The sequence below is a fragment of the Eriocheir sinensis genome, chromosome 45 (assembly GCF_024679095.1).
Source record: "Eriocheir sinensis breed Jianghai 21 chromosome 45, ASM2467909v1, whole genome shotgun sequence".
NCBI lineage: Eukaryota > Metazoa > Arthropoda > Malacostraca > Decapoda > Varunidae > Eriocheir > Eriocheir sinensis.
This window is the reverse complement of record NC_066553.1, coordinates 4,369,419-4,394,987: the sequence shown is the minus strand read 5'-3', so window position 1 is coordinate 4,394,987 and position 25,569 is coordinate 4,369,419. Positions and strand designations below refer to the sequence as shown.

General features: G+C 40.4%; 1 protein-coding gene across 2 annotated transcripts in view; it reads left to right on the top strand.

The window, feature by feature from the left end:
• LOC126980898 (ATP-binding cassette sub-family C member 3-like) overlaps positions 1–20,937 on the top strand; it is a 29,667-nt gene extending 8,730 nt beyond the window's left edge. For both annotated transcript variants that reach the window (XM_050831273.1, XM_050831274.1), the window contains exons 9-28: positions 324–470; positions 620–704; positions 1,113–1,315; positions 1,665–1,841; positions 2,269–2,436; positions 3,413–3,590; positions 4,042–4,141; positions 4,649–4,952; positions 5,335–5,421; positions 5,679–6,003; positions 7,393–7,613; positions 7,908–8,088; positions 8,656–8,764; positions 8,865–8,991; positions 10,066–10,155; positions 11,829–11,987; positions 12,256–12,414; positions 14,073–14,239; positions 15,246–15,440; positions 16,372–20,937. In XM_050831273.1, coding sequence (XP_050687230.1) covers positions 324–470; positions 620–704; positions 1,113–1,315; positions 1,665–1,841; positions 2,269–2,436; positions 3,413–3,590; positions 4,042–4,141; positions 4,649–4,952; positions 5,335–5,421; positions 5,679–6,003; positions 7,393–7,613; positions 7,908–8,088; positions 8,656–8,764; positions 8,865–8,991; positions 10,066–10,155; positions 11,829–11,987; positions 12,256–12,414; positions 14,073–14,239; positions 15,246–15,440; positions 16,372–16,483 — 3,294 coding nt within the window. In that variant the 3' untranslated portion in view covers positions 16,484–20,937. The remainder of the gene's footprint in view (positions 1–323; positions 471–619; positions 705–1,112; positions 1,316–1,664; positions 1,842–2,268; positions 2,437–3,412; positions 3,591–4,041; positions 4,142–4,648; positions 4,953–5,334; positions 5,422–5,678; positions 6,004–7,392; positions 7,614–7,907; positions 8,089–8,655; positions 8,765–8,864; positions 8,992–10,065; positions 10,156–11,828; positions 11,988–12,255; positions 12,415–14,072; positions 14,240–15,245; positions 15,441–16,371) is intronic.
• Positions 20,938–25,569: the final 4,632 nt, after the last annotated feature.

The window sequence follows — 25,569 nt, the reverse complement described above, 5'->3', positions numbered from 1 at the left end:
GAACATTAAACACAACTGCAGCTCTGTCATGTACTATTCCACCCACTATCCGATGTGCGAGTCAGACATGGGTCCATATTCTTAAACATCTTGGGCTCCCATGACGACTATTTCCCAAGGCCACAGAGAAGATTAACTGGTTTTCCATGGGTGATTTTCCTCTTTAGATTGCAGAAGTCAGGTAAAACTATTATTAGCATGACAAAACAGTCCATGAATATCTCAACAACTTCTACGAGAGGCTCTTCAAACGGGTGAACTGAGGCACTGATAAGTTTAAAAATACGGGCTATGATCCATCCACATATCGCCTCACCCCTCAGGTTGCGCTGGCCACCTTCACCTGCTACCTGCTGGTGTCTGAGGAGAACACGCTGAACCCACAAAAGGCCTTCATCTGCCTGACGCTCTTCGATCTCCTGAAGGTGTCGGTTTTAGTACTGCCCGAGATCATTTCCAGTTTAATATTGGTGAGTACAGTGAAGCTACGCAGACTCAAGTGGCGTGTGATGGTGATGACATTAATATTAAAAACAATGGTGGTGTGATTTTAGTTCTTTTTTTCAAACTTTCTGAAAACCAAATCATTTACTGCAATATGGTCTTGCTTTCTACATAGGGCGCCGTGTCCCTCAGGAGGATAGAAACATACCTCAACGTTGACGAACTTGACCCTCTTGCTGTCACTGCCAGCCCAGGTGAAGGTAAGCTTTATATGCATACTGTTTTTCCAGGGGTCAGGGGCACTGCACACAAGATTGATATAGTAAAATAGCTCCTCTGAGAACACCAAACTTTTTTTTCTTAAATCCTCAAAGACGTGCCCAAGAACAAATTCTTTGTGATTTTCTGCATAAACCACGTAAATTGTAAGCATTGATAAACTGTTCCCATGCCTTGAACTTGCTCCATCTGTCGTAGTGAAAACAACCGTCAACAGCTGTCATACTCCTGGCTTTAATTAGCCCATCATCGAAGCACCATCAGTATTGTCTGCTACCAGCTTTAAAAAATACCATTAGCATACTTTAGCTTCTGTGTTGTGGTCGATCAAAATGAGGAACATGTCTGAGCTTTACGTAATACAAGTGTCGCTCTGGGCTGTTCTGCAGACACTGCTGTGAAGGTGGAGGGCGGCTGCTTTGCGTGGGAGGGCGACGAGGAGCAGGCGAGCTGGAGGCTGGAGGACATCGAGCTGAGCATCCCTCACGGTCGGCTGGTGGCCCTGGTGGGCACTGTTGGCGCGGGCAAAAGTTCCATCCTGTCAGCCCTCCTTGGGGAGATGAAGAAGGACGCCGGCAGAGTGGTGGTCAATGTAGGTGCCGCTGGTCCATAAATTAATGTGCAAGACTGGATGATTGGAATAAGCCTAAAGTCATGTAGCCTTCTTAGTGCAGATATGACTGAAAATTTCAAACAGTGGTTATCTAGATGTATGGAGGGGGAAGAATAACTAACTCATGGGTTGCTGAGTGCAGGCCAACAGACCTCTTGTAGTCTTCTAATATCATTAGGACTATCCTTGTGAGTACAGAAAATAATGGTGCCATGGATCAAAGCTTGTGGAACTACTATTCACTAATCTTTAGCAAACATGTAAATGGACTGTATATGCAATTTTATTTATTTATTTTTTATTGATGTGTCCAAACAACACCTTACAGGGTAGTGTAGCCTACGTGCCACAAATTCCATGGGTCCAAAATGCTACCCTGCGGGACAACATCACGTGGGGACAACCTTACGACCCCGAGCGCTACTGGAAGGTGGTTCGCGCGTGTGCACTCCAGCAGGACCTTGATATGCTGCCCGCGGGTGACATGACTGAGATTGGCGAAAATGTGAGTATACTTCAAATTTCATTTTGTGCAAGTCAATCAATTCACAGATACTGCAAAGTCCATTTCAGCTCCCTATGCCACCAAATCAAAGGTTTCACTGATTATTAGCATTCTAAATACCCATTAGTTTAAGAATTAAGAACTAATCAGTGTCTTGATTCTTTCAACCCCCTTTCTTTCAACTGGCAAACACTGAAACAGTTGTCCTCCGTCTACAGCTACAACTTAAACACTTGCAAAAAGGAAGTATAATTTCTTCTTGCATATCAGATTGAATTGATATATCAGTTCAACCTGATCTTACCATTCTTCAGAACACCTATTCTCTGTTTGTGGGAGCAGTGCTTTGTTGGCCATTTTACTGTTTCTGTTTTCCCTTAAACAGACCCCTTTTCTGTAATAAAAATCACCTTCTGACTACGTGCAGGGCATCAACATCAGCGGCGGACAGAAGCAGCGAGTGTCTCTCGCGCGGGCGGTCTACAGTGACGCCAGCATCTTCCTGCTGGACGACCCTCTCAGTGCTGTGGATGCGCATGTGGGCAGGCACATCTTTGACTATGTGGTGGGGCCCAATGGGTTGCTCAGAAACAAGGTGAGGAACACTCGCTAAACAGAGTTGCCAGTAACGTACACTTTGTGACAGTTTTCTAGTCCACAATAATGCTTCCATGGTAAAGTGGTTAGCATGCATAGCTACAAATCCATAGGCCTGAGTTCGAATCACAATCTGAGAAGTAGGCACACAGCCCACCTAGCTATTCACCCTCCCATTTGGGCTGGTGGACAAATGGGTACCCCCACCTGGGAAAGGGAAATGTGGTAACCTAGATGTCACTCTGGCCCTGTATACCAGAGTAATGGCTTATTTCCTGTCACAGACTCAAGGGCCAGTGTGAGAGATGAACATCAAGGCCATGCGCAGCTTTAGCATATGACCCCACCTTTACATGATGATGCGACATATTCTACCCTAGCTGTTGGAGGACCTTACATATTCCACTGGTTAGCAATGACTATAACAGGTGCAAGGTCCATCCCAAGGAGTTAAGGGTTCGGATTCTCTTAACATTTCAGGGCTTACTCCCACACTTGACAAGGTTTTAGTAGAAGTTGTGTTAGTATTTCCATGAGTAGTTTTGTAAGGCTAGTGATAGTTTCGCAAGGGTTATTCATCATGACTGAATGAAACACTCAAAAGAATCCAACTAATCTCCTTTGCGGTCTTTGAAAAATAGGATGTGACTGTGAGAGCTGAAGCGTCTGAGAATATGAGTCTAGCCTAGGGTCACATTCTTAAACATTTTGGCGCCCAAGTACAAATATATGATAAGGCTTTCGTCGGAGTTCTAGGCATTTCAATGGGTAATTTCATGACCCTTCTGGTAGTTTGACTATTTTCCTATACCACGAATGTAAAAAAACACTCATGAGAATGCATTTAACTTCTTTTTGGCGGAACTGTCTTAGAATATTGAGGCTACTAAAATCCTTGGTCCATCCCCTCTAGCATTCTTTAGTCCTTATATTGACCAGTAAATAAGTTCCTTCACCTTTGCTTTACCCTGCAGACGCGCGTGCTGGTGACCCATGCGGTGACCTTCCTGCCACAGGTGGACGAGGTGGCGGTGGTGGCAGAGGGGCGGCTGCGGGAGCGGGGGAGCTACGCCACACTGCTGGCTGCCGGGGGGGACTTTGCTAACTTCGTGGTGCAGCACATCAAGAACCTGGAGGAGGATGCCGAAGAGGGTGAGGACTGGTGATGGCTGACTGACTGGCTTGTTGACTTGACTGGCCTTGGACATTTTGATGCTCTTTGTGTTTGACATACTGACTCCTTCCCCCCATTTTTTTTTGCTATTTAAAACCAAAAGTCCTTCATAACCTCCCATTAATTTTTAAACACCATTATTTCCTCCTTTTGACCATTATTGTTCCTTTCTCTTGATCTCATAATGATGCTACTACTACTACTACTACTACTACTACCACTGCTACCACTACCACCACCACTACTGCTACTACTTCTACTACTACTACTACTACTATACTTTTACTACTACCACTACCACTACTACTACTATTACTACTACTACTACTTAATAATAATAATAATAATGATAACAACACTCAGCAACAGGGCTAGGTTAGGTCTGTGGTCTTGGTAATGTGTTGATAGCTTTGTCTTGTGTGCTTGCAGAACTGGAGGTGTTGTGCCAGCAGCTGGAGGGCCTTGGCAGCAGAGTGAGCCTGTACCAGCAGCTCTCGGAAACCAGGCAGTCAATGAAGAGTAAGGGAAGGTGAGTTAGCCCTTGGTGGAGAAGTCACACACACACACACACACACACACACACACACACACACACACACAGGAAGAAAGAGAGAGGTGACCCAATTGCATCGTATAAACTTATAAATGACCTGGAGGAATCAGACAATAATGACCGAATAGGTACTGTAAAAGGGAAGTGAAGACAGAAACTGCAAGGTCATAAGAGAAGTTTAGGAAGGGGAACTTGTCTATTGTACACAAAGAAGTTTTTTGCACAGTAGCATAGGCACTTGGAATGAATTAAATGAGAGAGTGGTGGAGGCAAAAAGTATAGGAAGTTTTAAGGTAAAAATAGATGAATATAGATATGAAGACAAGACCACACGAGTATAGCTCATATCCTGTATACTACAACTAGCTGAATACACACACACACACACACACACACACACACACACACACACTCCTGCAGCACAAGCTTAAAATGCAGATGTCATGTAGTTTTCTAACTACTATATTGTCTACACTCTTTCAGCACTACCAAGGAGCAAGGAGCCGTGGAAGTAAACCAGAATCACAGCCACTTCCAGTCAAATCCTACCCCACCAAAACGACTCAGCCACAGCAGGTGGTCGGTGGACAGCAGGCACAGCAACTCTCAGCACCAGCTCAACACTGCCAGCGACTCCAATGTTACCAATGGTTCCTCAACATGTCTGAAGGGCAGCACCTCCTCCCCCAACAGACATGCAGCCAAGGACAAACATGAGCTTGAACCTCTTGCAGGAAGTTTTCAAGGACAGACATTAGTTCAGGAGGAGACATCTGAGGTTGGAAGGGTGAGTCACATCTCATCATTTTGTCACAATGATGTCTTTGGAGCAGTGTTCTTCAAAATTTACTTACAGCAACCCAGTTTTATCTTGCACATTACCTTTCTTTGCAACTCAGTTTCCTGTTGATAGCACTAAGAGCTGTGAGTACTGAAATGTGATGTGTAATTTTGAAGGACACTGCACCTATAAGATTTTGTAGGTTTTTATAGTCATCCACTTCTGAGCTTGATGTAATACCATATATTGTACGGTACTAAAGAAGATGCAGTTGGCAGGAGATAGCAGAGTATAGTGCACCTGTATAGGTGCCCTGTGCATCATAATTCCAGATCCAGATCCAGATCCAGGTGAACTGCCTCATTAATTTACATTGATCTTTTTACAGGTCTCTCACCACGTGTACTCTGTCTACGGGCGGGCCATGGGACTGCTGCCCACCATCACTGCTATTGTCTGCATGGCGCTGGCTCAGGTAAAGGCCCATTACTTTAACATTGGATCCAAGTAAAGTCTTTAATGATTCACTAATGGAAATTTGGGATATTCTTTTGTGGAGTGAGAGAAAGATGAGGCACTATAAGGCTCTGTCTTTGTGGAAATGCATTCATGCAAAGGTTTACAATAACAAAAAAATTATGAATTTCCCATATAAGGTCTGTACCGTAGGTGAAAAATTAAATGTTTCTGTAGATAATTATTGAACTCACCAGAACTACCTTTCCCATACAGGCAAGCAGTGCTGGCAGCAGTGTGTGGCTGGCCCACTGGACCTCCTCCCAGCAGCCCCCCCACACAGACACCACCAGTTTTACAGGCAGCACCAACTTTACAGATGGCATTAATTTCACAGACAGCACCAGCCTCACAAAGCATGCAAACCTTGAATATAGCACAAACATTACAGACCTTATCAGCTCAGCAGACAGTATAAACATCACAGACATAACTTTCCTAGATGGAAGGAACCTCACAGGCAGCACTGGCTTCACAGAGAGCAAACCAGTGGACAAGGATGTCTTCCTCGCTGTGTATGGTGTCTTGGCAATTTCACAATGTAAGCATAATGAACTTCAGTGGATTTTAAAATTCATGATATTACGCTGTGGATGACCATTTAATGTTTAATAAGATGGATTAGTATATAGATTTTGGGGTAAAATTGTTTTTTTATAAATTCTGTTAAATACCTTTTTGATGACAAAGTTCTGATTGCTAAAAATCAAGGGGGCCGGCCGGTCGAAAGCGACGAAAATCTGTCAAACATGAAGAACTGAGAAAAAAAAATCCTCACCATCAAAATATATGACTGAACATGAAGACATATCTTTTTAATATACCATTACAAATAAATGAAAGGATAAATGCCATGATATCACTTCGCTATGTTTGAATGTTACGCATTCAAAACTTTACCTGACCATATTTCAAAATGTAAGTTATGTACATTTGCATTTCAATTTCTCCACCATTTTTCAACTGATTTTGCCAAAACTAACCAAAACCATGCCCAGACTTGCAAGAATCAAACTATTGCGAGTTTTTTCTCGTATACGAAGTAACTGAATTATGGTGTATTTATGTCTGAATTTTAGGGGGGAAATTATGACCATGAAAGTTTGAAAATTTTAGGGGGGAAATTATGACCATGAAAGTTTGAAAATTTTAGGGGGGAAATTATGACCATGAAAGTTTGAAAATTTTAGGGGGGAAATTATGACCATGAAAGTTTGAAAATTTTAGGGGGGAAATTATGACCATGAAAGTTTGAAAATTTTAGGGGGGAAATTATGACCATGAAAGTTTGAAAATTTTAGGGGGGAAATTATGACCATGAAAGTTTGAAAATTTTAGGGGGGAAATTATGACCATGAAAGTTTGAAAATTTTAGGGGGGAAATTATGACCATGAAAGTTTGAAAATTTTAGGGGGGAAATTATGACCATGAAAGTTTGAAAATTTATATCTCGCAAACTAATGATTATTGATACAATATCTCCCGATACTTTCATTGTCCTAAACATGGTTCGTCTACTTTAGTAATTGTTCCCATGTAGAACAATTATCATAATAGAAATAGCATTTTAAAAAAAACTTCAAATTTTCCAAAAACTGTCATTGGTAAAAAATGGAAAGGTGATACATTGGGTTTTTTGGACTAAATCTTATATGTAGTGTGTCCCTTACGTCTAGTATATAAATCATGACAGTAACTTGTTGAATAAAGAAAAAAAGGGTCAAAAACAGCCAGCCCCCTTGAAAAAGCCTGTTAATATGGATGCATAATACCATGTTATGTCAGTTAATTTAAGTTTTGTTGACACTCTAAAACAAAATGTGCTTAACAGACCGTCATTCTACTGAGAAACAAAAAGATCACAGGGTGTAGCCTTCCACAGGAATAATAAAGAACATGTGTGACCATGATATCATCTCTGGCTCTCAGCACTGCTCCTGCTCCTGGGCATCCTGCTTATTGTGATGGGCACAATCAGGGCAGCCAACTCTCTCCACGCTCGCCTCCTCAGCTCAGTGATTCACTTTCCCATGAGTTTCTTTGACACCAACCCCAGCGGCCGCATCATCAACCGCTTCAGCAAAGAGATTGACAAGCTGGACAAAATCCTTCCTGCGGTGCTGCAGAATTTCTTAATGACGCTGGTGCTGGTGAGGCCCAAGGCTGGTCTGCACATCAGGCAGAACCAGATGTAACATATTGTATGATTATGAAAACTATAAATAAGAAAATGTTAGAGTATTGCTTGTTCTCCTGTCCATTGGTTTTAGAAGCTGGAATGGAGTTATATAAACAATGCTTGAGGTATTTAGTATATAGAGCCAAAAGTGTGTATTTTTAAAGATGCAGTATGTTAGGGAGGTAAAGCCATTGCTGGTTGTCCATTTAATATTAATACCTTAGTAAAATCTTTGGTCATCAAATAAGTGTGTGTGGTGTTGCAGGTTCTGGCGACGCTGGTGGTGATCATGACGGCCACGCCCTCCATAACCTATCTTATAGTGCCAACAATGGTGGTCTTTATTGCAATCCAGCAGCTGTTTGTGGCCACCTCCAGGCAGGTCCAGCGCCTGGAGTCTGTCTCCAAGTCTCCCATTTACTCTCACTTCAGCGAGTCTATAAATGGTAAGAAGTTTGTTGTGCTTGTAGTTGTTTCAGCTGTGCCAGACAAGTCATCGCTGATGCTGATGCATACCAAGGGAATAAGTTCCTATTGTAATTGAGAAAAAAAGACAATCAATAAAGGTGGGCAGTTAGTACTTTCAGTACGTTAGGTACTGAGTACTTTTTTAGTACTGCCTTGGGTACCAACAATAATTTTTAGGCTTAGTACAAAACAGGTTAAATAAGTCCTCAGAGGTGACAGCCATGGCAGGAGTCTTCTTGTCATTTTCACCACTCAGCCAATGTTGCCCTCACATCATTAGGTGTCATTTTTGCCTCCTGTGAAGCTTTGCATCATTACAAGGGAGACTCGAATAGGTAATAAAAAGTACTGATAGGAAGAACCGTTATTTCTATCACACACTTTTCAAAAGTTGTAATGCTATTGGTACCACTGGTACTTAAAAAGTAACCCTTGCCCACCTATGAGAACCAAGATATGTCTACTCGCTACTCAAGTTTATTACATGGCACATTAAAAGTTTTAAAATCTTTAATAATTATATATAAATAACTTGTACCTGACAGGTGTTTCTGTGGTGCGGGCATTCAAGAGGCAAAATGAATTCTTGTCTCAGTCTCTCCAGAAGATTGACTTTTCTTTGAGAAGTATCATGACCAACATCTCCATTAACAGGCAAGTGTGACACAAACATCTGCATGGCATATATTAACTATGCATGTATTGATACACATTATCATGATAAGCAAGTTCTGAGTCTTCCTTTCATTGTCAGGTGGCTCGCTCTTCACCTGGATGGCTTGAGTAACCTGATCACCTTTTGCACCGCTTTGTTTGGCGTGATAAACCAGGAAACTATCAGTCCAGGTGCTGTCGGCCTCTCCGTCACTTATGCCCTCAGCGTGAGTCTGACACACCGCACACACTAACACACACACACACACACACACACACACATTAAATTACAGACCGGTATCATTTACTAGTGTGATTGCGAAGATATGAGAGGCTGGTTAAAAACAGGTGGTCGGATTTCTAAGAAAGTGAGAAAATTATCTTGGATTGCCAGTTTTGATTCAGGAGAGGGAGATCTTGTGTCACCAACTTGTTGTGTTATTTCTCAAGGGTGACAGATTTAATACAAGAGAGAGAAGGCTGGGGGAATGGAGTGTACCTGGATTTGAAAAAGGCATTCGACAAAGTACCGCACAGAAGACTAATTTGGAAAATTAAAAATAGGGGTGGAGTGGGTGATGGACTGATTAAATGGCTGGAGGATTTCCTAACTAACAGGGAAATGAGGACGATAATCAGGGACAGGGTTTCCAACTGGTGCCCTGTGATGAGTGGGGTCCCACAAGGTTCGGTGCTGGCGCCAATAATGTTTGCCGTTTATATAAATGATATGGTGGACGGAGTGACCAGCTATGTGAGTTTGTTTGCAGATGATGCAAAGCTATTGAGACGAGTGAATGATGTGAAGGACTGTGAGGCATTGCAGAGGGACCTGGATAAAATATGGGAGTGGAGTGGTACATGGCAGATGGAATTCAACCTTGGGAAATGTAAAAAAATTGAGTTTGGTAAGAGTGGAAGATGTGAATATGATTATAAGATGGGAAGTGAGATAATATGCAAAGGAGTGGAAGAAAAAGATTTGGGAGTGACTATCTCAGAGAACATGTCACCGGACAAACACATCAGCAGGATAACGGGACAAACTGTGAATTTGCTGAGAAACATAAAGCAGCAGAAATGCCCTCTGAACTATGAAGCAAAGTGCAAAAGCTATCACACACACACACACACACTCATTAGGATTATTACCATTGTTACCCTTTGTGTATGTAAAATGAGGTAGATAATGATGATAATAAGTTTAGTATGTTATTCATTCCTTGCCAAGCTGCTGTGCTGGAGTGCACCCAAATATTCCACACATGCCATTATCATTCCAACTGCTCCCTCGTTGCCAGGTCACATTGCTGTTCACTATGCTTGTGCGCACCGTCTCGGATCTGGAAACAAGCATTGTATCGGTGGAGAAGATTTACGAGTACATCCAAGTGAGTATCATCTATGAGGGAGGAACACAGAACTGGCAGCAGCTAATGATTCCGTCGGGTCATTTCACTCATCTACTGTAGGGAAATTAAGGCCAAGCAGTATGAAGAATTTAAATTTAACCCGGTAGCAGCAGGGATCATGTTTCTTAACCCATACAGTGTCGTCTTTTGTCATTGATAGGGGTCATGCCAGGTTGCACTTTTTTGGCATTTTTTTATTTGCCTCTAAAAATGTAAAAAAAAATACAAATTAATTGATATATATATTATTTATATGTGAGGAATGGAACCCAAGATTGTTCGCTGTCTTATTTTTCTCTGTCTCAGAGCTAATGATGTCATACCAGGAAAGGGAAATTTATCTTTAATTTTTTTAGAGCCAATATTCTTTCCATTATAAACACTTCTCACTACTCTAAAGCGTGAGTAATGTATAAGTACTTCTTTACATCACAAAAACCTAAAAAAATAAACAGGAATTTTAAGTACAAGAAAATGATTGGACATCAGGCAACACCGCTTGCTTCAAGGCCGTCTGTACTACAACCGTAGTTCACAAAGTTCAGCAAAACACTGAAGCTTCCGACGATAAGTTTGCATTTCTGATCACTCTGAACTATAATTTACAATTCCACATGCCTTACTGATTATAGAATCAAGGAGTATAATTACCTAGAAGAAAGTAACTTACCTTCTTGTATAATTTTTTTTTGTTGGAATGTGGACAAATGTACAGAAAGGCCCTTTAACATCCATTTAAAAATACGAAGACTTGTCAAATTATTCCTCTTTACTGTCAATGAACAATGTTACATACACAAACAAAAATAAAGGGCGTATAAGCCCTTAAAAGAGCTTGCATATATATACGTACTAAACACTTCCCTAAGAGGTACGTATATGTTCGTACTAAACACTGTACGGGTTAATGGTCCCTTTAAGCGAGAAAAATGAGAAAAAAATCATGACTCACACAAACCATTCCATAATATATATCAAAGCATTTGTGATCAGTTTATGTATCATCTATTTTGGGGGGTTTAAATCATGGCACAAATTTGGCCCGTCGCTGCTACACGGTAAAGCCACACATTTGGCCTGTTTCTGCTACCAGCTTAAAACTTCTCTTCTTCTGCTTCATTTTCTTTGTTTAACGTCCTTATTTTCCCTGATGGGGTGGAGAGGTCGATGTAGATGTCGTCGTTCTGTGTTGGTACGGAGCAGGACTTTTTGACTCGGATGCTCTTCCTGACAGGCAAATTTAAAACTACCCTCATTGGACATTTAAAGAGCTAAGCTACACCTTCCTTTCTTCGTCTATATTTCCTCCTGCCTACGACTTGACCTCCTTCAAGAGAGGAGTATCAAGACACCTCTACTCCCGACACTGACCTCTCTTGGCAACTCCTCTATACTTCTTTTCATAGGACCAGTGATTAGTAGGCTTTTTTGTCTATTATATTTTTGCCTTTAAACAGTTTCCTTTGCTGTAAAAACATAGAAAATAAAAATAAAAAGATAAAATATACCTACTACTTCAGGCACTTGGGACCTATTTCCTTACTGCAGATCAGTGTATTAGTGTATTGGTCAGCTAGTCAGTCACTGAAGGAGAGGCACTCGGAAACTAACTAACAATACCTATACTACATGATGATTCTCTCTTCCCTTAGATGCCTCAGGAAGCAGCATGGAGGGTCAAAACAAACGTCCCCCCACCAGCATGGCCCGAGGAAGGGGCTGTCGAGTTCAAGAATTATGAGACATGTTACCGGCCGGGTCTCAGTCTAGTATTGCAGGACATTACTTGCTTCATCAGGCCAGCAGAGAAGGTGTGTATAGAGAAATGCTTACCTCCCAGACCTGAAAAATGGTGATTACTTCTAGAAAGCTTAAGTCTGAAACCTCTTAGGAAATATGAAGGCAGGTAGTATGTGTTAGCCAATCCTTAGTCTGTGGGAAATGATGAAACAGGTTAGGCTCTCCTGTTGAACTGAACTGAACTGGTAGAATGTCTGGTAGATCGCTTGGGGGTAAGGACTGAAGAATGACCTCCATGTTGAGTGTAAGAATGGATAACAACGGAGAAATGATTGGCAGGTTGGCATTGTGGGCAGGACAGGAGCCGGGAAGTCTTCTCTGACAATGGCACTCTTTCGCATCATCGAGGCCTCAGGAGGGAAAATAGACATCGACAAGAAAACCATCGCAACCATTGGCCTGCACGACTTGCGGGGCCAAATCAGCATCATTCCTCAGGTAACATATAGTGATTCAGAAAAGCTAATATAATAATCGTTAGTGTAATGAGTGAAATGATAGATAATGTATTGGTTTTATATATCTATCTATATATCCCCGACATCCTATTTCTCTGTTTTATCTATCTGTCCATATCCCTGACACCCTGTTTCCTCATGACTTCCCTCAAGGGGGTGGGCACAGCAGAAGCCTTTCCAACTTTCTCTGTTCTTCCACTCCCTCTGAGCGCATTCATTCCCTTGCCCACCAACTCTCTCTCTTTCTCCATTACTCATCTACTCTATTGATTCATTTCACTGGTGGTCTCGCCCTGACACCCACTTCCTCATCACTACCCTCATATATTCTCTTCACAAAGTCATCCTCCTTCATTCTCATTACACTTCAAAACCATTTCAGAGCACTACACTTCATCCATTCCACCATGCCACTATCCACTTCCTTCATTGTCATACCAACACCAAACCTCTCATATGTGCTTCCAGTGCTTCTTCCATTCCATCTTAACCCACATCACATGCACCTCTTATGTACTTTATTTTTGCTGCACATATCCATAATGCTGTGATACATTCCTTGTTCATCTTTAATGCATATGACATATGTTGTTTCTTATACCTTTCCTTACCCCCATGCAGTCACTTCTTTCTTTCATACCTCTCTCCAATGCACCTGTCTGTCCTTCTACGCTCTTTCCTTCTCCTCTCCCTCCATGCTTATATAGAACTGTCTCTAGGTACTTACACTCACTTCCTCCATCCTCTTTTCCCCTGACCAGATGTTACACTTTGTTTTACCGAGTCCTAACTCTATATGGCTTTGCAAGATCAATAGTCTGCTCTCTTGCTCTCTGAAATCCCATGACCCTACACTTTCCAACATTGCTTTCTACTTTCTTTTCTTCAGAGGGGGGCACCCGCTAATTTTTTGTTAGTCCGCAATTCGCAGTTCCGCTAACTTTGTTGGGCATTCTGCTAATCGCTAATCCGCAAAATTTCTGGCTTCGCCGGTCCGCTATCGCAAATCCACTAATGCTAACGCTAATAAAGCTTTTTAGTCCACTAATGAAGTCTGCAACAGTCCGCTAACCATTTTTTAGTCTGCTAAACCTTTATTGGTAGTTAAAAACATAATTTCCAATAAAATTACCTTACCTTTAATATTCCCGCCCACGCAGCCTGCTGCCTGCGTGCTGCGCAGACCGGCTGCGCATCAGACAGCTCTAGAATAGGGTGGCCAGATTTCTGGAAGTAATATGCAGGATGCTTTAATAAAAAAACATTTTCCAGGACAGTGCATAAAATCCGGGACGTCTGCCCGCCCTAATTCAGAAGTTTCTCCACACTTTCAAGAAAATTCTTGAATTTCCCAGAAATTTCATTGTTGGCGGTTTTTTAAAGTTTGCGTTAGCGGACTATAATTTTGGTATTCCTCTAACTGCAAATCCGCTAATTTTTCAAATTTTCTGCTAACGCTATTCCACATTTTTCGTTAATCCGCTATTAGCAGATTAGCCATTAGTGGACTTAAATTGCGGAATGCTGTCCACCATCCATCCATCCACAATCCTCTGCATCATCCTCTCATTTTCTGCTAATAACACTGTCATCTGCAAAAAGGTCAAAGCCCTCTCCTGATGTTCCTTGTGTCAATAGGATGCTGTCCTCTTTAGTGGCACACTCCAGATGAACCTGGACCCCCTCAGCCAACACTCAGACGCTGACCTGTGGCGAGCCCTCGAGCTGGCTCACCTCAGTGACTACATCCGCCGGCAGGTGCTGGGGCTGCAACATCCAGTGGACCAAGGTGGTTCAAACTTCAGGTGGGGTCAACAGCATCTGCCTTTTGGTTACCTATTTTCATATCATATAATGCAAGATGTAGTCATCTAGTTGCCATATATGTTATCAAGACAAAGTTGAGTCTTAATCATGGAGAATTACTGCAACTAAAGTCATGGCTTTTAAGAGTAATTTAATGATGCAAGTCCTCTTGGCTCGACCAAGGTGGATAACTACAAATCTATCGGTTTATAGTATCAATCATAGGTTGGTAGTTCAACACATTACAGTAATTCATCCACATTTTCATCATCCACAAGCTAAATCTTAATATAGCTTGGCATGCACCTTCTCTTCACCATATCCTCTCTTGGTACTGTGCATGAGCCTGACAGCCATACTTACCAGGGAGTACATAACACTCAAGTGAGGCAGAGGACACATAGTTAAACATTTTGATTTACACACACAGTGAAAGTTGTCTTCACATATGAAGTGCTACACATGATAGACATGCTGTCAATATGAACTATGCTGAAAATACTTGTGATACACAGTTCAAGCTGAATGGTATCTTCATATAATTTTGGTTAATTTTTGACGCTCTGAGCAATGTGTGTATATATATATATATATATATATATATATATATATATATATATCTATCTATATATATATATATCTATATATATATATATATATATATATATATATATATATATATATTTTTTTTTTTTCCTTATGGAACTATCATATTTTGTTCTTGTGACAACATGTAGTACTAGGGTGAGTTGTTTGTTTCCAGCATATACAGTTTTATGGCATCACTGCAGCACAACTTTGTTCTGGCCTGGCTGGCAGGATGACAAAAATTATGCTTCACATTGATTTGAATGCCCAAACCTTTGAACATTAAGATTCAATACTCTAAGAGATGCTGATACTTTCAATATTGAAAACTTAATTCATAATTGTAATCAACATTACCCCTTATACTTATGTCACCTGGTGCTTACTAAACATGACATATTTTTGTGCACGTGACAGTGCGGGCCAAAGGCAGCTGGTGTGCCTGGCCCGGGCGTTGCTTCGGCACTCCCAGGTGCTGGTGCTGGACGAGGCCACAGCAGCTGTTGACCTGGAAACTGATGACCTCATTCAGGCCACCATCCGTACCCAGTTTGCAGAGTGCACCGTCATCACCATCGCCCACCGCCTCAACACCATCATGGACTCAGACAGGCAAGTGGTTCCCTTGAGTTGCATACCTTGATAAGGGCTTCAGTATTTGACAAACTTTGTTTGGATTTCTTCACTACATCATATTGATCACATTTCATGGGAAAGATTTAGATAGGGAGAGTTAATCCCCTCACCATCTTGCATTTATATCATTCATGTTCACTGCCTTCTCCTCAGCACTCTGCCTGAATACAAGCTGCTGGAAGTTCAAACACTACCAACTGTGTCTATTGGCAGTGAGTGGGTGTTCAGGCAGAAGTACTGTGTAGAGGCAGTGGGTCTGAGCAGTCGTAGAAAGAGAGAGTTTGGCCATGAGCTCCACAAATGCCATCTCGCATGTATATTACTTAGGCTCATTGCCTCTTACAAAGTACTTCTACCTGAACACAAGCTCATGCAAATAGATACAAATAATTGTACTTGAAATTTCAGACAGAAGCTCTGGTCCTCTCTTGCTTCCATTGTTAGTGCCCTGCCACTGATCATTGGTGCCTCTCCTCCTGCTTCCAGCCATTCTTCCATTACAATCTTAATTTGACATTTGCTTCCTCTATATCTCCTTCAGCCGTAATTTTAGGATTTTGTTTTGAATTTTTAAACAAAATTCTTCAGCCTTTCTCCTGATTGTAAAAAAAGTGGGTTATTTCTTATTTATAACTTTTCTCTTTCTCAGTTCTTAGCTTTAGTCCTACTTTTTATCTTACCAATTGGCAGTCACTGGATTTTAAGTCTCCTAAGTACTGTAACATCCTTCACTGCGTCCAGATTACCAGTATAAATAAAGCCAATTTCATTCAGTCTCTCCATCAGGGTCTGTTTCCTGTTTGTTTGTTTTCTTGAAAAATGTGTTCATGACTCTTAGTCTGTTTCTAGTACATTAGGATCACACAAGACCACCGGAAAGTTTCTCACTGTAATCTCCTTTCCCTAGAGTGATGGTGCTTGAGGCTGGAAGGATAGCAGAGTTTGATGCCCCAGCAACTCTGCTGCAGCAGCCAAGTTCAGTTTTTTACAGCATGGCTAAGGATGCTGGCATTGTGTGACTCAGACATGATTGCCCTGACCAGTGAACCCTACACTATGGACCGGAAACTTGACCCAGCCCTGTCATTAAGCCGTGAATTTTGGAAAATCAACCGCTTTGGTGCGAATCGCCATAACTCCCTTATTTCTGGGGCTACAGAAATGTTTTTGGTATCGATCGACGGCAAAATGAAAGGGCTATATTTTTTAATAAGCAACTGGGCTCAAAAAAATGACTTGAAAGGGTAAAAAATTTAATAAATTTACAAAAAAAACGACTGAAATTTTTTTTTTTTTTGAGTTCCCAACCTTGAAACCCACTCATTTTTTGAGAATTTCAAAAAACTTATTTAACAAATAATTTAGCCCTACCAATGTGCTTTCCAATATGATGCATAACATTTCCCTACTCCCAGTAGTTTCGTTGCTAGAGCTTGAAACGTAAACCCTTTTGAGAGCGATTTTGACGAACTCCAGACACTGCCGTTTTTGTCTAGTGTGGCATTGCTATTGCCCCTAGAAGGCTGTAATATGGCATGTTGCCGCTCTTGACAAAAAAAAAAAAAAAAAAAAAATGTAAAGCACTAAATAAATAAAAAAAAGTTATAAGCAAAAAACTAGGATGTGTCCAAATCACGGCAAAAGGGCCAAAAAACAGGCTATTTTGTGACGGCTCTACGACAAACTTGGAATCGAGCCATCAAAAAATCCTTCGAGATGGTCAAACTACATTGCCAAGAGGGGCTACTTGGTTAATTACAGCCTTCTAGAGGCAATAGCAATGCCACACTAGACAAAAACGGCAAAGTGTCAGGAGTTCGTCAAAATCGCTCTCAAAAGGGTTTACGCTTCGAGCTCTAGCGACGAAACTACTGGGAGTAGGGAAATGTTATGCACCATATTGGAAAGCACATTGGCAGGGCCAAATCATTTGTTAAATAAGTTTTTTGAAATTCTCAAAAAATGAGTGGGTTTCAAGGTTGGGAACCCAAAAAGTTTTTTTGAGTTGTTTTTTTGTGAATTTATTCGATTTGTGACCCTTCCAAGTCAGTTTTCGAACCCGGTCGCTAATTAAAAGATATAGCCCTTTCATTTTGCCGTTGATTGATACCAAAAACTTTTCTGTAGCCCCAGAAATAAGGGAGTTATGGCAATTCGCACCAAAGCAGTTGATTTTCCAAAATTCACGGCTTAATGACAAGGCTGGGGTAAGTGTCCGTTCCATAGTATAGGGTTCACTGGATTTAGTAAAGTACCATGTGCTAGAAGTGGCGGATACTTAACAACAATCAATTAATTCTCTTCATGAATTAGCACTTCACAAACTAAACACTTCTTCCTGAAACTTTGCTGTACTATTCATTGCATACATTAAAGTCAAGGTAAAAGATGCACCCAATACATAAAGCAGCTGAATACTGACTTCACAAATAAGGCGGAGGAGCTCTAAGTCACCTATTAGCAAGAACCCTGTTACCTACACACTGTCATTCCAGACAGCACTTGAGGGAGGCAGGCACCGCGAATGTGTGAATCAGACGATGACTTTTGGAGCAATCTTCTGACTAAGCTTCGAAGATACCAGCCAGCCGCCGCCATGGTCACCAACGAACATTACTCTTGACCACCAAAACACAGCGGCTGCATAATAGCACACACAAGCGCAATGTCTCCATACAGTACGCATCCTCCTCCATGACAGAGGTGTTCTTGCAGAGGGAGGCGGGCACAGGCCGGACAACACGCTCCAAGGCTTCACGGCTCACTACCTAAAGACTCGTTCAGCCGCCCACAGGTGCTTCACTAGTAGAATAATAGAACATGATGGATCTCTCTTTCTCTCTCTCTCACACAGATACAAACGTAGAAGGAATAGACATTTTTAACCCCACCTGTTTAATAAAAAGGCAACACCATGAAAGAACGCCGACCACTCATCCATCGCCTCCCCCACCAAAATACCAATTGCCACTCAGCATTTTTTACAAAATTACACATCCTCTCTCAATTTTAGTTTAACCAATTTTGACAATATTGAAGTGGCCACCAGTCTTCCCTTCACATCAATTGATCACCAGTCTTCCCTTTACATAGATTAATTACCTTGGAATTAGAGTAAATGTACTCAGTATTACACTCTAAAATCAATGATTACTCATAAGTACATTGGAGAAAACTAAGCTTATATTAATCTAAGGAGGGATTGTATGATACAAACAAATATATGATACATCTGAACTATTTTATTAAACAACACAGTAAGGCATGACACAGATATAATTTTGACGAGATTCAAGAACAACCTATAACAGTTATGATGATGCATTATGTATATCATATGAGCATTATCCAGAAGAGTGGCAAAACAAAAATGCACAAGATAGGAATCTTAAAATTATAACCAAGAAAAATGTTCTCTCCATTATCCCCTCTTGGGAAGAGAGGATCATATTACAGGTTTAATCTTTTTCATTATCAGAAAGGAATAGATATGTCACAAGAAAAAAATTAAAAAGGTAGTGTGGTCAAATTAAAAGTAGGGAGCTAAAAAATAATGGCTGTGACGAAATAAACCAACAGTAGCCGTTAGTGGGAAAAGTAGGAAAGAATGGCCAAAAAGATGGTTCAGTATGATGAATGACTGTATGTGCAAACTGAAGATAAGGGAAGCAAGAAAGTGAGCACTTATAAGGACAGGTGGAAGAAATAAGGCAAAAGAAATTATATAATGAATACAAGTATTGGATCGTTGTATTATTTCTAGATGTCAGGAAAGCAGAGCGACCAGTTTCCTTCCCTGATGTAGGTACTTTCCTTTATTACTTTATACTTTGCTTTTGACTCCCCATCCTGAATGCACAGGTAATGAATGGGGTGTATTTTGATTCCTTCCCTAATAATTTTATATGTGCTGCAGAAATGAGAAATTATATAAGTGTGATTTAGGTAGTGTGCCAGCACACTACCTTGCAGTGGCTTTTTAGTTGGAGATGCCTCAGTGGTGACATGGTTAGCATGCCTAGCTTGCAGTCCCAGATTTGAATCCCAGCTGGGCAGTTGGCATACACCTCACCCAGCTGTTCATCCTGCATTTCAGGAACATCAATAAACAGGTACCTGGGGAAACCTGAGGAAGGCAAACTATGGCAACCCACAAACACCTGCCCTATATTCCAAGGTGATGGGTTCTCACCCACCACAGGTTAAGGAGCTGATGCAACAGAGATGAGCACCAAGGCCATGTGCAGCTTTATCTTTAAGACCAAGGCTAATCAGTGCCTGACACATTACCACCTTGACCTCATTCAACTGGAAACTTGGTCACAACTACATTTATTAATGGATGAACTGTGGTAGGTCTGTGAAGATTTTTGCACAAGAAATCAGCCTAGTTGCCTCTGTCCAGGATTTAAATTCGACTTTTCAGATCTGATTAAAAAATGTTTAGCACCACACCACCATGCCAATAACAAACATTGTAAAGTACAATTATAAGGTATGAGGCAAGTATTAAGGCACATTAATATTGGTCATAGCATGACATGCTGCAGTTTATGGATTGTGTCTCAGTAATATGTTCTATTGTTTATAGAAAAAAAAGATAAATTGATAAATGATAGGAATCTATTATTTGATATTTCCAGCAAATAAATTAACTGCAGCAGACTATGTGCAAAGTGTGTGTGTGTGTGTGTGTAATAAAAAATATATTTTACAATGAGTAGCATTGCTTAAGACTAATCCTATAAGACTTTGAGAAGCATTACATCATGGACAGCACAGTACTGCAGAGCACAGATAATGCATTTATATTTGCTAAATGTTATCTTGCATATAGACAAAGGCAGATAGAATACGTAAAATGCTCCACTAGTTTTACTTATATCGATAGATAAATTTGTATGTATATGGAAAGGAATATATATAGAGAAAGTCTGTTTGATGTGAGCTATGAAGAGGATATTCCTTTATAATATGAAGATGTAATAATTGGTGTAATATCCCAACATGCAGATGAGGATTCCAAAAATCTTGAGTCATGGGATACCCTCTGGCTCAACACTACTGCCTTGAATCTCAGGGACCCTGGTTCGAATCCCCAGCAGGTTGTTGGGTAAGATTTATCCTTATGAGTTAGTCAATTTTTCATGCATTTTGATAAGTTAAAACATCCTCCATGACACTGGTGACTAAAGTGGTGTTGTGTTTCTCTCTATGTGAGGGGCAGCAAACAGCTTATGTCTCTTGAGGTCTCAGGTCTCATCATCAATGAAACTTATGTAAAAAAAAACAGTAACTATGAGATTCAATGCACAAAGAAATTCATCTAAACAGGAGATGGGAAACCATGTGATGAGCTGGGACGTGGATAAACTCCGAAGGCCTTAAGCCTTGAGGTACTCCCATTTAGCTCAAGACTTGTGTCTACCTTCATCTCGGGGGCCTGGGGATCAGATCCCAGGCAAATTGAATGTCTCCCAAATTGATCAATTTTTCACGTGCTTCGAGAAATGGTTTTACCCCCATGACACTGAATTCTACTGGCATATGTTAGGAAGATTTTTATGTGTTTATTCTGGATCCATTCTGATGGAAACAGTGACGAGGAAGTTTGCAGTGAAGGATAAACACCAGTCTTTCAAAGAAACACTAGTTTTCTGCTGCCTAAAGCCAATACAAACTATTTATTTTCACTCCATTTCGATATGATGGCAATCAATAAAACATTTGCAGTATGAATAAAAAAATACTTAGATCAAATGGCACCATATTTCAGTTGCATAATATATCCACATAGATTTGCAGTAATCTTGTCAGAACACCAGAAAACAAAATTTAATATCTTGCCGTCTCTTTACTCTTAAGATCTAAAAACACAAAACAAATGTTAAATATTACTCAACTTGATTTTTCTGAAAATATCCTATTCATTGTTGTTTTTAGAAGCCTCTGCAAAATTAGTAATTTGGGGATTCCCTTCGTCTCAGAAATTATCCTTTCAACATTGTATTGGACGGTTCAAGGAGGAAAGGAGCATTCTTTATACAATTAGTCGTGCACGGACATGCTGTTCAACTGGATGAAATCAGAAGTTCAGTATACCACATCATTACAGTGAGAGTAAGTGACATCACCAAGTAACCACAGATGCAGCATGGAACTTAAACTAGATGAGATTTCCTGAACACAAAGTCAATAAATCATCAATTCAGTGTACTGCTGTTGAAAGCTGTTTACGTCACCAATTATGAGAACAAGTTTTGTTAAATGACACCATAAACTAATACAGATGCTGTGTTCTAGCCTTCTTACCACTAATGGTGTACTTATACCTGTGGTTTGGTATCAAAAGAATTATACGTTCACATTTATCCATAAATAGTAAATTTATGGAGCTCCCATGTGTTGGCTGACTGGCTTTTTGTAGTCTCTTTACATGCTTATGTATGTTGAGGAATTTGTTCTCAGTGTTACTTTAATCTATACTAGAAAATGAAAATTTTTCTTTCATAAACTAAAATGAATTAATCCAACAGGATGTGTAAAATAAAGTCACCTTCACAAACAACCTGCCCAAGTAATTTTTTCTACTTATGGAGAAAAAATAAACTCATTTTCTTAATTTTCATATTATAATACAAATCTTAGTGAATTTCAGATCACTCACACTCCAGAATGCTAAAGGCAACTATACCAAAAGGTGCTTCACATGATGAAAAATTAATTTAGCCAAAAAGGAGGAAATCACTGAAAAATTACTTGGGCAATTTGTTTAAGGGGGACATGATATAAAAACCACCAGCAATTACATCAAAATATTACATTTATAGTATATGTCTGAAACTGATAAGATTTTTATTTTTCAAATAGGTGATAAGAGAAATAAAATATCCATTAATCATGAATGGACGGCCAGCAGCATAGGAATCTAATGAATAACATTTGCCAAAGATGGAATTATCAAAGCTTTCTGGATGCGTTGTTTAACCCCGTGTGTATTTACCCAAGAAGGCATTGCAGTGAGGGCAGCTATGTTCAACATTCATGCAGTCATCCATACAGCAGGGAATCAGGCAGCATCCCATCCAACACCTAAAATATAAATTAACAAATTTACCAGTCATTTAAAAAAATGCATAAAAAAGTAAAATTTAATAGATGTATGTATATGATATATAAATGTTAACCTTGATATATGGGAGCTAACCCTTAAATGACAGTCATCGCTGATTTAATCATTTGATGTGTCCTTCATATAAACTGTCCCCTGCCAACACAACCCCCAGCACAATGACTTGGTGAGGTGTTTAGCTAACACAGTCATCTTGGCAAAAGACGACAGTACGGGTTAAACATAAAATCTCTAAGGACACTGTCAGTGTTGGAGTCCCCCCGTCGGAAAGTAAGTGTGTGTACAGAGGAGAGAGGAATTCCTCTCTTAACCCTCCTTCCCTTTCCCTCTACACTCTCACCTGCCTGCCAAGGCCAAGAGGGTAGAACTATTTCTGAAAAACTGTGCCTTAAAATACTTTTATTGATTTTGTAGTGTCTGTGGGTAATGAAAAAACAATGAAAATAGGGGTTTAGGGGGACTATGTTGGGTCTTTTCATGGATCTGCCATATTACAAGGGGAAGGGGGAACTCAGTATATAACCACCACGAATAGGAGGGATCCGCAGTATTTGTGCATTTAGGGTTAGGGAGTCAAAATATACAAATAATGATTTAGATTGAGCAAAAAGAATTTAATATAGTTTGATGAGGAAAATCAGGGTCTTCTAACTAAACTCCATTCAACGTGTGGGCTTTGGTACGTCCATTTCTGTCCTACATTTTTTTTGGTATTTATTATTATTATTATTATTATTTTTTTTTTTAAAGTTCTGCCTCTGGCTTTCTCTGGTCGACCCCAGCCTGCTATGGTGCAGGCAAGTGTTTATTGCAGTGCCATCTTGCTTGGCTCATGCTGTCCCCTGGAGCTCATCTTTGATCCTCTTTTAGAGAGAAAATCTAGAGTATGGGTTGATAGGTGGTCTTCAGTACAGTGTGTGGGTAGTCTTGGGCCACGTGGCGGTGACTGGAAAATACCAGCTAGTGGCAGAAGGCAGGATGCAAACTGGTGTCCTCCCAGATGCCGCTCCTGCACTAACCACTAACCACTCAGCCACCGCCTCCCAGTTACCGAGTTGGTGTTGACAGATTTATCCTGTGTATGCAATCCCAAATTTGACTAAATTGAATGCCATTTTGACATGTAACAACAGGTAGGTTACTCCTGGGTCAGGTAACAGCAAGAGTGTCAGGGCTAGATACCAGCTGTCACAAATGGGTTGATTCTGTAACCAAAAACACCCTCTAACAATGATTTTGAGTGGAAAAAAAAGGGCTGTATGGGTATGAGAGAAGCACACTAATGCACACCCAATGCTGTTTTGTTACCCTCATATTTATTCTGTAATTAGCCATTTCTCAGCCACTCATAGCCAAAGGGAACAGGTTAACACATGTAATAATGAATATGTATGATGAAATTTTACTTGGCAAACCGTTTCACAAGAACATAACCTGGTCATATAGCAAGATATTTCAAAGTCCTGCAAATTGAATTTTCTATTTCAAACACCTTTTCAGGCACCAATTAGATGTTATTGGCAAGATCCAAATGTATATTCATAAACAGGCAACTGTTTGTATATATAACTGAGAAACAAATGCATACAAATCAAATTACATACCCAAGAATGCATATGATAAATCCAGAGAGCCAGGCCACTACAGAAGGTGAAGTTTTAGTTGTGGTGTCTACCTCAGCTTGGCAATGAGGACATATCATATGTGTTGACTGTGACCCCAAAGGTACAACTGTAGTCACAACAGTTGTTGGAGCAGCACCTGCAAACAAACCAGTGTATTACGTATTATTGTATAGAGTATAAATGCAAAATAAGTACTGTATTTTTGGTGTACAAGACTCATATTTTTCCTCAAAAACTGATCTCAAAACCACAGTTACTATATATCCATGTGCAGTACCACAACATCACTAGGAAACATTTTCCCCATACTATAGTGTTATGCATGTTGTGCACCAACCCTGATGCCTTGCACCTTATCCAACAGAATCAGAATCAGGGTTGAATCTGTTTGTCTTCGTGTGTGTGTGTTCTGTTTATGAAGAGGACAGAGAGGAGGATTTTGAGGTGGATGAATGATTCTTTGGAGAACAGGAAAATGAAGATGGTGATCAGAGATGCGAGGTCCTCATGGAGGAAAATGATCAGTGGAATTCCACAAGGGTCGATGTTGGCTCCAGTTATATTTGCAATTTACATTAACGACATGACGGATGATGATTTTGGGGGCGTTCTCTGTGCAGACATATGGCGCCGAGCGACATGACGGAGGGAGTATAACAATTACGCAAATTTGTTTGCTGACAATGCCAAGTTACTTAAGAAAGTTGGAAGTGAATAAGATTGCCAAGCACTGCAACAGAAACTGGACAGGATATGGGAGTGGACTCATAGATGGGAAATAGAATTTAACACCAGAGGTGCCAGAAGTGGTGTGATGGAATTTGGAAAAAAGTAAAAAGAGAACTTCAGGATACTATAAAATTGAAAATGAAAGCATTAAGAAAACATCAATGGAAAAGGATCTAGGAGTAACTGTATTGGATAATTTGTGGCCAGAGAAACACATAAAATAATTGTAGGCGAGACATTCAACCTGGTGAGGAACACAAAAGTTGCTTTTCAATATTTTGATGAGGAAATGATGAAGAAATTGATTAACAATAATACGCCCAAAGTTGGAATACGCAAAAACAGTGTGGTCACCAAGTCAAAAGTTGAATATGATGAAAGTAGAAAGGATTCAGAGGGCAGCAACAAAGTTGTTTCAGGGCTAAGAGACTTACGGCCGTAGTATTAATCTCCCCCATTCCCATTTCCTTGGCTGTGAACCGCAGTTTTAAGGGTCCCCGGGAGGTTGAGATTGATTAATACAACCTCGAGAGAGAGCAGATGGGGTCAGAAGCACAACATTTTCAGATTTCCCTTTGTATAATTCATGAATAAATAGTGTTCTATTTGTTATTATAGA